At 41.6% G+C, this 13,023-nt stretch overlaps 1 protein-coding gene across 5 annotated transcripts in view; it reads left to right on the top strand.

Annotated features, from left to right (window-relative positions):
- Cep350 (centrosomal protein 350) overlaps nucleotides 1–11,891 on the top strand; it is a 132,764-nt gene extending 120,873 nt beyond the window's left edge. For all 5 annotated transcript variants that reach the window (XM_029538209.1, XM_029538206.1, XM_029538207.1 and 2 more), the window contains one exon: nucleotides 8,125–11,891. In XM_029538209.1, coding sequence (XP_029394069.1) covers nucleotides 8,125–8,289 — 165 coding nt within the window. In that variant the 3' untranslated portion in view covers nucleotides 8,290–11,891. The remainder of the gene's footprint in view (nucleotides 1–8,124) is intronic.
- Nucleotides 11,892–13,023: the final 1,132 nt, after the last annotated feature.

The following is a 13,023-nucleotide window of genomic DNA, read 5'->3' as shown; positions in this document are numbered from 1 at the left end:
AAAAAAAAAAAAAAAAGTAGTAAATAAATTATCTAAGATGTGAATAATAAACAGACTGATCTGAAGCTCTTTATGAAACATAACAAAATAAAGGTACTGAATTCCGACATCAGAGGCTTATATCCAGTGCCACACAGGGCCATTTAAGCAGAGGCATTTCTCAATATGGTACCAGAAAATCCTCAAATATTAAACAAAGAAGATGTGTCATTTGAAATTTAAGATTATGTCTATGTTATAAGGATTTGAAGAGATTTTTGGAGATAGTGGCACATGCCTATAATCCCAGCACTCCAGAGGCCTGAAGATGAAGATTGAGAGCTCAGGACTGACCTGAGCTCAATAATCAGACTTTCTCTCAAAGGAAACAGAGTTTTCTACTTAACTCTTTACATTTTATTTTAGAGACAGGCTATGTAGCTCTGGCTAACCTGAAACTCTTTGTATAGAACAGGCTGGCCTGTTAACCTCACAGAGATCCACCTGCTTCTGTCCCTGGGTACTGGGATTAAGGATGTATACCACACATCTGTCAGAGAAAAAGAACTTAAGATATAAATAAGAAATAAATAAAATAAGAAGAATGTATTATATGAATGTCCTTTTTGCTTAGTCATATTTTTCCATGCTTCTAGCTTTTTACATGGGATGTTTATTCTTAGTGTATGATGAAATGCCAGCATTAACTTCCTGAACTGTCTAATAACAGAAATACAAGTAACCCTGTCTTTTACTATTAGACAATCTAGGATTTGTAGAAACTCGTGGTTTTACATTTTATATGAAGGTGTAAAGCAAATCATTTAGTACAGAAGAAGAAAGGCTCAAAAATAAGAATTTTTGAAAGTTAAAATTTTTATTAGCTCCTTTTTGGAATGACTGTTTTATGTAATAAATGTAGCTGTTTGTCTTTGTTGCAGATGTCCTCATTTCCTATGCCCACAGACACACTTGGAGCAGTCTGGCCTTCTCTCCTGCTCTGTGCACTGGCTCAGGCTCCCTCTCACGCAGCAGCGTGCTTCTGTGGCTCAGGCTCCCTCTCACACGGTGGGCATGAGCCCAGGTGGCCTTTTCTTTGGCTTCCTTTTCTCTGGTCATTTTCCCTCACCCAGTTCAGGAAGCCATCTCAGCGCTTAGAGTGCTCACCATGCTCAGTGTGCACATTAGTTCTCTTGGCAAGAATCTTGACCCCAATTTGCTTGTTGACAACAACATTGCCAGCAGCATGCTGGTTGGCTCCATAGGCCCTTCTAGTTCTGCCACAGGAACCTTCCTGAGGCACTCATGTGAACTGTGTCCATTCCCTTGCTATCTTTATTAGGCTCCTTGTAAACCTGTGTGGATGTGTCCAAAGGGACAGCTAAAGGCCTATAGGCAGGGGCCTCTTCTGCTTCTTTGTGCTTGTCATTCTAGGGAATACTGAAGATGGCTGCCTCAGCCAAAGGCTAGTTTATATTACTTTTTTTGACCACTCTATTTTTGTATGGAAGTAATCATTCATGTGAATATATTATAATTTTTTATTATTATTATTTAACCAGTCCTCTGCTATAGTGAAAATTTTGTATTTTTTTGCACATGTTTCTGGTAATTTCCTTATAGTTAGCAGAAATAAAGTGCCATTGGGTGTATGCAGAATTTACAGTGTTGTGGCTGCAGCTATAAACATGACAGTCACATGGGAGAGGGAGTGTCTTGCCTTGCCTGTTACCAAGTTTTAAACATCTTCACAAGAATTTATTTAGCTGTAATTTCATTCCTTTTTAAAGTCCATTCTTAACCTGTTTTGCTAAATCTTACATGCTTACTTATAAAAATGTTTCAGAAGTACGGAAAAGCGTAGACAGTAACAGAATACCTGTCTCTGTGCCTCTCCTTCAGTCTGAGTTAGCTTGCCCTATTATCCTCAAGTACAACCTTCAGGGTTCTGTTAACGTCTGATTTTCAGATTCTGGGTCTTCACCTAACCTGTTTCAACTCTTGCCTTTTGTTGTTGCTGCTAATGGTGATTAGACCCAGGCCTTGGGCACTCAAAGCTACAGCCCAGCCCTCAGCCTTTCTTACTTGAGAAAGGAAGCTGAGTGTGGAGTTCTGAGATGATAGTTGACCTGAGCAGTCATTGTAGATCCTATGTCACTGTCATCTGACCTCTCTTGTTCCTCAGGCATCTAGGACACTCCTCTAGGCAAGAGCATGGGGATGTGTTGTGTGAGTTCTGAGTTAGAGGGGATTCTACTCCTCACACTAAGTGTGCAGGCATGTCTGCTCAGATACGGAAATGTCCTGCGGCTTCCCCAGTCCCCGTGGTGTTCCTTCTCCTGCTGTCCCCACTGCTCTCCTTCCCTCTGGGAAGTACTTTTAGCATTCCCTACTGTTAAGGCCCCGCCCCTTTTATTTTGGGGAGGGCGGTACTTGATATTGCTCCTTTTAAAAGATTTTTATCCATATTATAAATGTGTTTTATGTTTAATCCAATGTTCTTTCATAACTGTATTAGAATGTTATCTTAGGCTTGCTAGAACTTTATGGATGTTGAGACTGGATCTTACCATGTGACCCTGACAGGCAATCTTCTCACCTCAGGCCTACCACCTCAGCCTCCCGAGTCCTGACATTATAAAGTATGAACCACTATGCCTAGTCTTTCTGGTTTTTGAATCTGACATTCTTGACAGTTAATTTTTATTTGTGTGTGTTAAGGAGTTGGTTGCTTATCTGTCTGTCTCTCTCAATAGAGTTTCCCCAGGTTAAGCTTGTTCTCACTGTGTACCCCAGGCTGGCCTCAAACTTGTAGCATTCCTCTACCCTTAGCCTTTCTAGTGCTGGGACTCCAGGCCTTCAGCCTCATGGGGGTTTACATGAGAATGGCCCCCATAAGTTCATATATATTTGCATGCTTGGTTGCATGTTGGTAGACTAGGAGGGTTTGGAATGGGTGGCATTGTTGGAGGAGCTATGTCACCCAGGGATGGGCCTTTTTTTTTTTTTAATGGTAAGCCATTTAAATTTTACTTTGATATTTGAAACATAAAGTGTATTATATTTTTTTACTCTACATCTGGTTGGACATGTACCCTTTGACCAACATCGTTTCATTCTTTCTATATTTGTGATGCAGAAATAAGATCACATATAAATAAGACCATATTTTTGTCTGTTAGGCCTATTTCACTAGTCTGATTTCTCTAGATTCATTTTTATACATATACTATGATTTCCTTTTTAAGACTGTGGTGTATTCTTATGTATGCACATGTCAGTTTGTCTGTCCTTCCATGTCTTCCATTATTGCTACCGACCTTACTTTTTGAAAGTGTGTCATTGAATTAAACCGAGAGCTCACTCGCTGATTTACTGCACTGGCTGTCCAGCAAGCCCCTGAGACTCAGTGTCTTTACCTCTTAGTTATAGGTATGCAACTGTGCCCTGCTTTTACTAGTGATCCAAATTCAGATCCTAAAGCTTGCATATTGAGCCATCTCTCCAGCACCGCCCCCCTTTCTTTTTTAAAAGCTTGATGACAGTTTACTAGAATTTGAACTTCAGCCCAGGCAGTCTGCAATTCTCACAGTTGTCCAGGAGCTACATGTAGAGAAGGGCGAAAGCATGCTGTGCTGTTTGAGCTAAGCCTGCATGGAGGTCAGCTCCAGGACTAGAAAGGCAGACAGATGCAGCCAACCTCCTGGCAGCTGACAGGGCCTGGGCTAGTGGATAGGGACCATAGGAAGGAAAAGAGCACGATCTACCTTCCTTGGGATGCTTCCTTAGCCAGGTCCTTGACCTATCCAGGTGAATGAGGAGAGCTGAAGTGTGTCTCCACCTAGAGGTAGGTTTCAGTTTTTACAGTAACATTCCCCAACTCTGAAGGGATAACCCTAAAATCATTTAGGAGTGAGCTGACAGTAGGGGATAGATAGATGAAACCCATTGCTGTCATGAAAACCTAGAGATCCAACCCCCAAGCTGTTCACCACAAGGGATAAAGACCTGGCCTAGAGCTTTAGTTCCCAACTCATGTGTAGCTTACAATCAGGAATGTTCATTTCAAAGGAGAGGAGAAACCAGCATCCCTTCCAAGGCCATTTCTAGAACTGCTGCCTTCTGAGTCCCTGCCCTGAGTTGCCTGTCCAGTGTTGCTGTCCCCTCCAAAGTAACTATAACTGCCATTTCAGAAGTGATAAATAAATCTGGCTTCTGCTGGGTCAGAATCATCAAATATGGTAGCTGAGGCACCCATTTAGTAGGCCTGTCTAGAGGACCCCAAAAGTATATCAATGGTTCTATATTATTAGTATTACAGCCAGGCATAGATAGAAATGTGAAGGAGAAGGAAAGGTAAGAGTTATCAGCAATACGAAGCCCTAAGCAGGGAACCAGGAGAGGCCAGGACAGGACTTATAATTTAAATGTTGAAGTAAAAGCCATTTGAATCTCCTGATGGGCTCCCCTCCTCATCTTCCCTTCCCCTCTGGCCTCTATGGCTGGACTCAAAGAGATAAGCCCAGGATTTGTTTTCAGGCACTTTGATAGTTGTTGGAGTGACTAGAGTCACAGTCACCCCCACCCCCAGTCCTATCTCTATTCCCAGCCCTTAGTCTTGTGAGATTTGCCATCATCCCAGGCTATCACATTTGTTGGTTCCTTCTTTGTAAATATCTACTATGTTTCCTAGGTTTGTATTATCTGCAATTGATATGCCTACCTCCATCTAAGTCATTGTTTGAAAATCAAGAACTGAGCTTGGCATGGTACTCATGTGCCTATAATCCCAACATGCAGAAAGCTGAGGCAGGAGGATTTCCATGAGTTTGAATCCTACCAGGACTACAAAGTGAGACCCAGCTCAAAAAAACCAAAACCATGAATTCTGCAGTCACTAAAAAGAGCTATATTCCAGACACTGATCAAGCACCTTCTCTTTACACTGTGCTAAGCACTGGACAATTAATTACCAGCGCAAAGTTCTTGGGGCTAACAGCCTAGTGACAAACAGATGCACAGAGTACAGTTTATGGTGGAAGAGGATGGGAGCAGAACAAAAGCACAAAGGCTCGAACAGGTCAGAGGTAGGAAGTCCTTCCAGGAGTCAGACAGCATATGACCTGTTTGCCAGCTTGTTCACAAGGATATCATGAAGACCCTGACCACATTCTCTTCATATTTCCCTGCTGTACTTAAACCTTTTTCCTTTCGTACCCTCCCCACTTTGAGAAATCTTCTCGCAGTCTCAGGTATATAGGTATATGAACCAAACACTTATTGATAATAAGTAAAAGATTTTCAAGCATTTCCTGGGTGTGTAGCTATAAATTTAACATAGATTAAAACACATCTGCATGCTAGTGAAGTGGTTGTGCTTGTTTATTCACAGAGAATCAAACCTTGGCTGCTATCTTATATTGTGGGACATATAGCATCTGCAGCATTTTTCAGAGATGATTGATATTTTGATTTCATAGCTTTCAATGCTAAGAACACTACTTTGCATAAGCCCATAGTACAGAATGGCAGAAGTATATTTTGAACTATCTCAGAAATTGTTGGAAATTCTGTTCTGATTTAAAGCCAAAATTCATTTAATGATTTTTTTATATGAAACTCAAGTCAACAACTCAAACAGCACTTTTTACAATCAAACATAATATAGTTCAAAGAGTTACTAACTAGTTGGATACGTACATGCTGAGGAGTTAACAGGAGAAAACACTAAAGTTCTGTTTTCCTTTATCCTGTTTTCTATAAGATCAGAAAACACTAATTCATAACATACAATAGTCTCAATCTAAATTGAGGTGTTTGGGACACCTTTTGATAGTATAGCAGGCATAGTATCTCACTGTGCAAAGTGCACATGTTGTATGTTCTGAACTAAGACCATACAGTCATGTAACACATGTAATACTAGAAACACCTCTGAGCCATTACGTGTTTGATTTTTTATCACTGCACAGTCAGAAGTCTTACAGTGTGTGTATGTGTGCATGCACATGCATGTATAGTCTATGTTTACCCAGTTTGTGCATGTGTGGGGGGGGTTACTGTTTGACTTTTATTTTTAATCTACTGGATTTGTTTACGTACTTTATTCAAAGACACACATCTCTGGACGGGTATGTGTATAGTAGACTCTGAAGACTAGAAGGAAATAAAAGGCAGATCTATAGCTGTCATTGTAGTACCATGGTGGGCTTTGATCTGAGAGTCAGACAAAAAGGAAGTGTGTTGGTTCCAAGACAGAAAAGATTCCCAACCTGTGGTGCTGGGGATTGAACCTGGAACTTTGTGGCATGCCAAGCATGTGCTGTGCTGCTACTCAGCCCCACACAGTCTGCCGCCCTCTGGGGAAAAAGCAATAGTTACTATTGGCAAGGTCTTAAGGAACAGCGCTTCTACAGTCATTAAAACCTTGACATTTGGGCTAGAGAGATGGCTCAGCAGTTAAGAGCACTGGCTGCTCTTCCAGAGGTCCTGAGTTCAAATCCCAGCAACTACATGGTTGCTCACAACCATCTGTAATGGGGTCTGATGCCCTCTTCTGGTGTGTCTGAAGAGAGCAATGGTGTGCTCATATACATAAAGTAGATAAATCTTTAAAAAAAAAAAAAAAAAACCTTGACATTTATTTGAGGAAGAATCCACATTACACTGGAGACATGACAAATACTGTCATGAGCTATTTTCTACTGTAAGTATAAAAAATATTTCATAGGACAGAATTCTCTAAAATTTTGTTTTTGACAAAAATATTTAACAGATTTCATATTAAAGACTGAGACCTTCTTTTCAAAAAGGGAAAGTGTGTAACAGACTGAGAATGTGATTCTCTTACGCAGACATACTTGTTAGATTTCTCTAAGTAAGGTTGTTCCCCAGTACACACAGCATTGGGTTGGCCTTCATACCAGTTCCTTGGTAGGGTAGATCTATTTCTTATATATTAAATGGGATTCTGTGGCCTAGTAAACACAGGAACCTGGATTAAACTAGTTTGAGAATAGACTCTCTTTAGTATGCTGTTCATTGTATTCACTGAGGAATTCCCTTAAGCTTACTTGGTTATAGAACCCTCTTCAATAGAGCCATCCATTTCACAGCTGCAGATGGGTGAACAGATATTTGTAAGACCTGTGAGCTCTCCTCCAAAGAGAAAGAATAATGTCGTTACCTTTTGGTGTGTCAGGCCCAACACAGAGAGGTGTGCACATGGAACACATGTGTTGCTCTGCCTTCTCTCCTCTTCCAGGTGCTGTGGCCTCTGCAGGTCATGTCGCTCCTTCATAAGGGAGGTAGAGGACTAACTAGTTCCCCACTTCACCTACCCTGCCTCTCCCAAGATGACACCAAAGTCAGGACAAATCAGGAACTTTCCCTTGGTTTTTCTGTCATTAGACTTGTAGTTAACGATCCTGGAACTGCAGCTAGTTTTGATGAGTTTGGAACTTAGGGCTTCTTCCACCTGATCTCCGTCCCAGTCACTTCCTACTGCACTTGTAAAAAGGCCAATGTATGTGGTCTTGGAGTATAGTTAGTTAAAACAATAAGCAAGCAGTAAGCGTGGCAGTGTTGTTTCTAACTTGATTAGTTTTCATTTACCTAGGAATTCCAAAAATTCAAAAAAGAAAATAATTTTAACAATAATTTAAAAATAAACATGAGCAGTGTTGCATTTGTAAAAAATATTATTTTGTTTTGAGAGGCAGCCTATGTAGTCTTTGCTAACCTTGAACTTGCAATTCTCCTGCTTCAGCCTCCCAAGTGCTAGAGTCACGGGTGGTGGTATGCACCACCATTGCTAGCTGTCATTTAGTTTGAATTCTCTAGAATGATATGCTACTTTTGTTGGATGAGTAGAGTTTTCCTTTGCAATGCACTTTCTGCTTCTCTTTCCTGTAAGCTCCTGTATGCACTCAATCATGTTAACACAGACACTGGGTTATAATCAGTCTATCTTTCGTATCTACAGAATGCTGGAATACCATCATGTTGAAATGGAGCTATTTTAGTTTTGATGCCAATTTTAAAGGTGTATTGACATTATTTCTTTGGGACATATTGTACATGGGAGGTGTAAGTTCCTAGCTCTTGGGTGACAGACTTGCTAACATATTGCCTTCTAATGTCCAGGTCCAGGAGCTGCATGAGGAGGAGGCACAGTGGGTGAACTATGATGAGGATGAGTTGTGTGTGAAGATGCAGCTGGCTGATGGGATCTTTGAGACCTTGATCAAAGATACTATTGATGTTCTCAATCAGATCAGTGAAAAGCAGGGGAGAATGCTACTTGTGTGACATCTTGCAAATAAATCGAACACTGAGTGCTAACATGAGTCCTGGGCCTTTCTGCCTCCTGATATACACCCCATCTCCACCATGGCAAGTGTGCTTCTGGACCTTGAGCCTGTTCTTATGGACTGCTGGTTTGGAGTTCATGGGACAATGTGGTATATCTGGTATTACAGCCTTTGCCTTTACAGACTGTCCACTGGATTACGTGGTGCTTTCCTGTGGGCAGGGCTATACTCTGATGGGGAGACTTGGTATCACCTCCTTAGCACCCATACCTACTAGGTCTCAGAGGAGGAGGGCCGAGAACACCAGCCTGACCTCTGAGCCTAGACAAAGCTTGAGTGTCCTCAGGAGACTTGCGTCTCAGCAGGAAAGAGAGGTACATACATTCATCTTTTAACTTTCAAAGCCTAATCCTGGTCTATACAGTGAGACTCACAAATGGACATGCTAGTCTCTGAACAGTGTTAAACCCATAACCACTTTAAAATAGGCAAACGCAAGATTGTCTGCCTATTTCACATTCTGGAGTTTATTTCTTCTTGAAGACCATTTTCTTCCATTCTTGAAGTTAAGCAGCACCAAGTGGATGTCAGAAATAAGTGGGAGCTTTGCTTTGGGCACCACCTAAAACTATAACCCATTGCACTGTGTTTAATTTTCCTGTCTGGGCAGAACCAAATGCCCAGTGAAGACGAGGCTCCAGGACGACTGCGGCCGTTCCTCGGCCCTGGTCCCACCCCTGCTCTCCTCATCTGTCCTAACCTCTACCAGCTGCTCTCAGAATCGTAGCTACTCAGGACCATCTCAGGCATCCAGGCACGGCAAAAGTGGAAAGAACTCATTTTGGCCTTCAGACTTTGAATCCCCATCTCTCCCGCAGAAGTCGGATGCTGTTACCTGAATGAGTTAGAAAATGAGTGGTGCACCAAAGACAAGAAGATCCTGTCCATAGTCTGTGCTTGTTTTGCTCTGTGGAATATTTTTAATTTATTTTAAGATAAATTATTAAGTTGAAAATGTGTGTCCCTATTGAGAAGTGAAAGATTCTCATAATTGTAAACTTCCGTCTCGAAGCTTCTACAGTTTAGTCTTCGCACAGGAAAGCTGCGGTTTTAATAAATCTGTACACACACTGAAGAAGTCAGTTCATTTCATCAAAAAGACAACAGACATTGACACCATCACCCGGGCAGCAGGACAGGACATGACTCGAAAGACTAAAGTTTATCCTGCCTTTCTTGCAGCACTGCATCTTACAACTATTCCTGCATCTGAGGAGCATCTCCAGACTCTGGCTGCTCCATTTGAGCACGTGGTGCTCTCCTGGGCCCTTAGCACCTGCCTTCTTGGCTGGTCTCTCTTCTCCAGTCCTGTCCTTCCTAATCCCAGAGAATGTGGATGATCTGAGGCGTGTGTGTAAATGCCTTAACCTTAACAGTCGCGGCTAGAGCAGCATGGTAAGACATCCGCTGCAGTCACACTTACAGACACCCTGGACATTATGGCTTCAAAACACATTAGAAAACCCAAAGACAGCGTAACCCTTAAGTATGCACGTTTGTTCTTTTCTGCATCTTCCTTCCCTACTTGCCATTGCATCTCCGATGGCTCACTCTGCACACGTCACTCCTCTTGTGTTTCATCCTGTCATTACACATTTGCTGAAACCATCATTGGATATTTGCATTTTGCACAGTGACTGGTGTGCTAGCTCTTGACAATAAGAAAGCACTGAACTGTTCCAGTTGGGTCTCCTGAATGCTCAGGTGGGTGTCTCATCAGCATCTCTTCTGTGCTTTTGCTGTTGAGCTGTCGTCTTTAGCCATAATGAGCAGGTTAATGAAGAGACGAAAGGTTTCTTGAGGTTCTTAATCAGTAGTGTGGAAATAGTTTTCATGTGGCCAATGAAAGCAAAGATAGTTCTCTTCAGTTCATGTTCTTGAAGAGACAAGAAACATCTGTGTCCATCCCTTGACTGTTTGCAAGATCATATTGTCTTTATGAAACTGAACTTTACAGCTGCTATAAGTTTTTTATAAATGAAAATCAAATTATAATAGGAATATAGGTTGTTTTCCATGTCTTCATTATTTGGACCGGAGGTTAATTTTTAATAAGAAAGTGTATCTTTTTACTCTCTACACTATCATGCCAGAAAAGGGAAAACATACTGCTCTAAGTCCATAGCCTCAGCAATCTGGACGTGCCGAGACTGTGGCAGTGACCATCTTAGCCTCCTCCAGCTGTCTTCACTATCGAAGAATCCTGCATTCCAGATGCAAGGCAGGAATAGACCAGTCTCTTCCTTTGCTAGCAATCACAGCTCCAGTTTGGTAGCAAAAACAAGCGACTCTAGAGTTAACGGGTTTCTTCCTATTTTAACTATTTGGATCTAACTGGGTGGGTTTACTGTTAGGGTCAGGAATGATGGATGTGGCTGCCCAGCCACTCCCTCGGTCCACACTGGGGTCTTTTTAATGAAGCTCTGCCTCATAACCAAGAACCTAAGTATACCCTCTTCCTAACCTTTGCTCCCTCTCCACACCCGTGCCCTCCTGTCTTTCTGCATTGATTCCTCTAAACGATCTTTGCATCCGCAGTAATACCTTGTAGTATAGCACTGTCAGAACCTAGTAGTAAACACCATGGAGGCTTCAGAGTTACGTCTGAGTCCAAACAATCTGTGCTATCCAAGGCAGTTAGCTCTGGGTTAAACTAGTACAGGGTATCGGTTCCCTCTTCAGGTCTAAACAGGAATTTTTACTCTAGGGAAAAGTGGAAAGAGCTCAAAAGTAGTTTATAAGGAAGGTGACTTCCTTCTGTGACTACAGGTCTCTGAGAAATTATCTTTCAAAAGAGATTGCATTGCTCATAAGAGTGTTGTGGCCTATTGATAAAAACAATTTTGTTCACTTTCTTGTCTTGAAAAAAAGTGGCCTTAGCTTTTTGCAATACTTGAATAAAGTGTGTACTTGCAAAAGAATTTCTGTAGCACAGCATTAGAGACTCATAACTTTTCTGCAAGAAATTCAAACTTACATCTTCCTTTTACTACCTTAAGAATACTAGTGAATAAAACATTAATTCAAAGAGCAAGTGATAGAAACTACAATGCCGTTTAATGCAAATTGTAGGAATTTACATGTTTACAAATCATCTTAAACTGGTTGTGCAGCAATTCAATAAAATCTTTGTATTATAAAAATGTGAAGAAAAATGTAAACTGGTGTAAAGGAGGTACTGTCATTTTAATTAAGCTATGTTTAAAAGCTTTTCCTTCTGGACTTTGCAAAACCTTCTTGGTTACACATTGCAAAGCATTCTCTAGGGGGCTCAGCCTCCTTGTGTGTACTGTACTGTGCAGACATGAAAAATAAACCCGTTTACTGTGTGTGTGTAAATAGCCTGATCATCAGGCCATTCTCAGCCAATAGTCACCCCATGCAGCTCTTAGAAGTCTGCATAGGAGACCTAGGGTGTGGTTTGTAAGTACGCTCTGTAAAATAACTGGGATGAAGTCCCATGTATACCCATGTAAATAGATTTGTTAACTAAAATGTACTTTAAGATAAAATCTGTAAATAAATTGATTTATAAATTAATTCCATGTCTGGTGTAAATTTGTCTACTCATGAGCCAAGTTCAGAGTTCTCCTGAAATTGAATTGTTTCTGATTTCTTGTTTTAGTTCAGGCACTTGTTCTTAGAGTAAGGGGAGCTGGTGTGTAAGATCTGTGGAGCCTAAACACAGGTCCCCAGCACAGGAAGCTAAGCACCCTGGTCTCTTGACAGCCCATTCATTCCTCAATCAGTGAGCATCACCTGTGGTCTTAGCATTGTGCTTAGTGCTGGGGAGACAGCAAAGGAGATGTGGAACGTAAAGTCTAATGAAAGAGCATCATCAAAAAACACTTTTTTGAAAAACAGTGCCTGTCAAGCTGTCAAAGGCTGTAAAAGAAGCAGCTCCGGGAGGGAGCGTGTTGAAATGGTGGGGCTGAGTCAGGAGAGAGGTTCCAAGAAATCTTAACTTGATTTTGTTTTTTGATATAGGATCTCACTGTGTGAGCAAGCTGACCTCAGACTTTGAATACATACAACCCTGTTATATGAGCTTCCTCTTTAGATAGGATTCAAACCTGCCAGCATATCTGGCTCTTATGTTTGTCTTGAACATTGATGGGCTTCCTCCAACTCTTGGGAAATGCCATTTCTCCCACATGACTTGTCTTACTCAACCTTGCAAAATAGCACATAAAGTCACACATAATGAAGTGGGCCGCAAAGATGACTGGCCGTGGAGGGTGTAATTTATGTCTGGAAATAAGAGCTTGGGGGGAATGGAGCCAGAAACAGAGAGAATCAAAGAATTCCTACAGTGAATTATGTGGCACCCGTGTGGAAGGGCCCACCATCCTCTCACAGACGTCCAGCCATCCTGACGGCTAAGTCTGCTGTATCTTTAGCCCCCTTTCCTCATTAAGGAATCCTCAGAAAAGCATAGGTCCCACATGGTAACAGATACCACTCAACTCACTAAAAATAACAACAAAGTCTGCATACCTGCTATGTGCCAGATAATGTGGCTGGTGACAAGGACATGCTGGCTGGAGGGTTGGGGCAGTGGGAGGCTGAACTGCTGCTGTAACTTTGAATCGGGACATGGAACATTGGCAATGAACACAGCCAAGAATGGTGAAGCGTCCATAGAAAGGAACTCCAGAAGAGTTCAGAAATC

This window comes from Mus pahari, chromosome 5, assembly GCF_900095145.1.
Source record: "Mus pahari chromosome 5, PAHARI_EIJ_v1.1, whole genome shotgun sequence".
Classification (NCBI taxonomy): Eukaryota; Metazoa; Chordata; class Mammalia; order Rodentia; family Muridae; genus Mus; species Mus pahari.
This window is presented reverse-complemented; position numbering and strand designations above follow the sequence as displayed.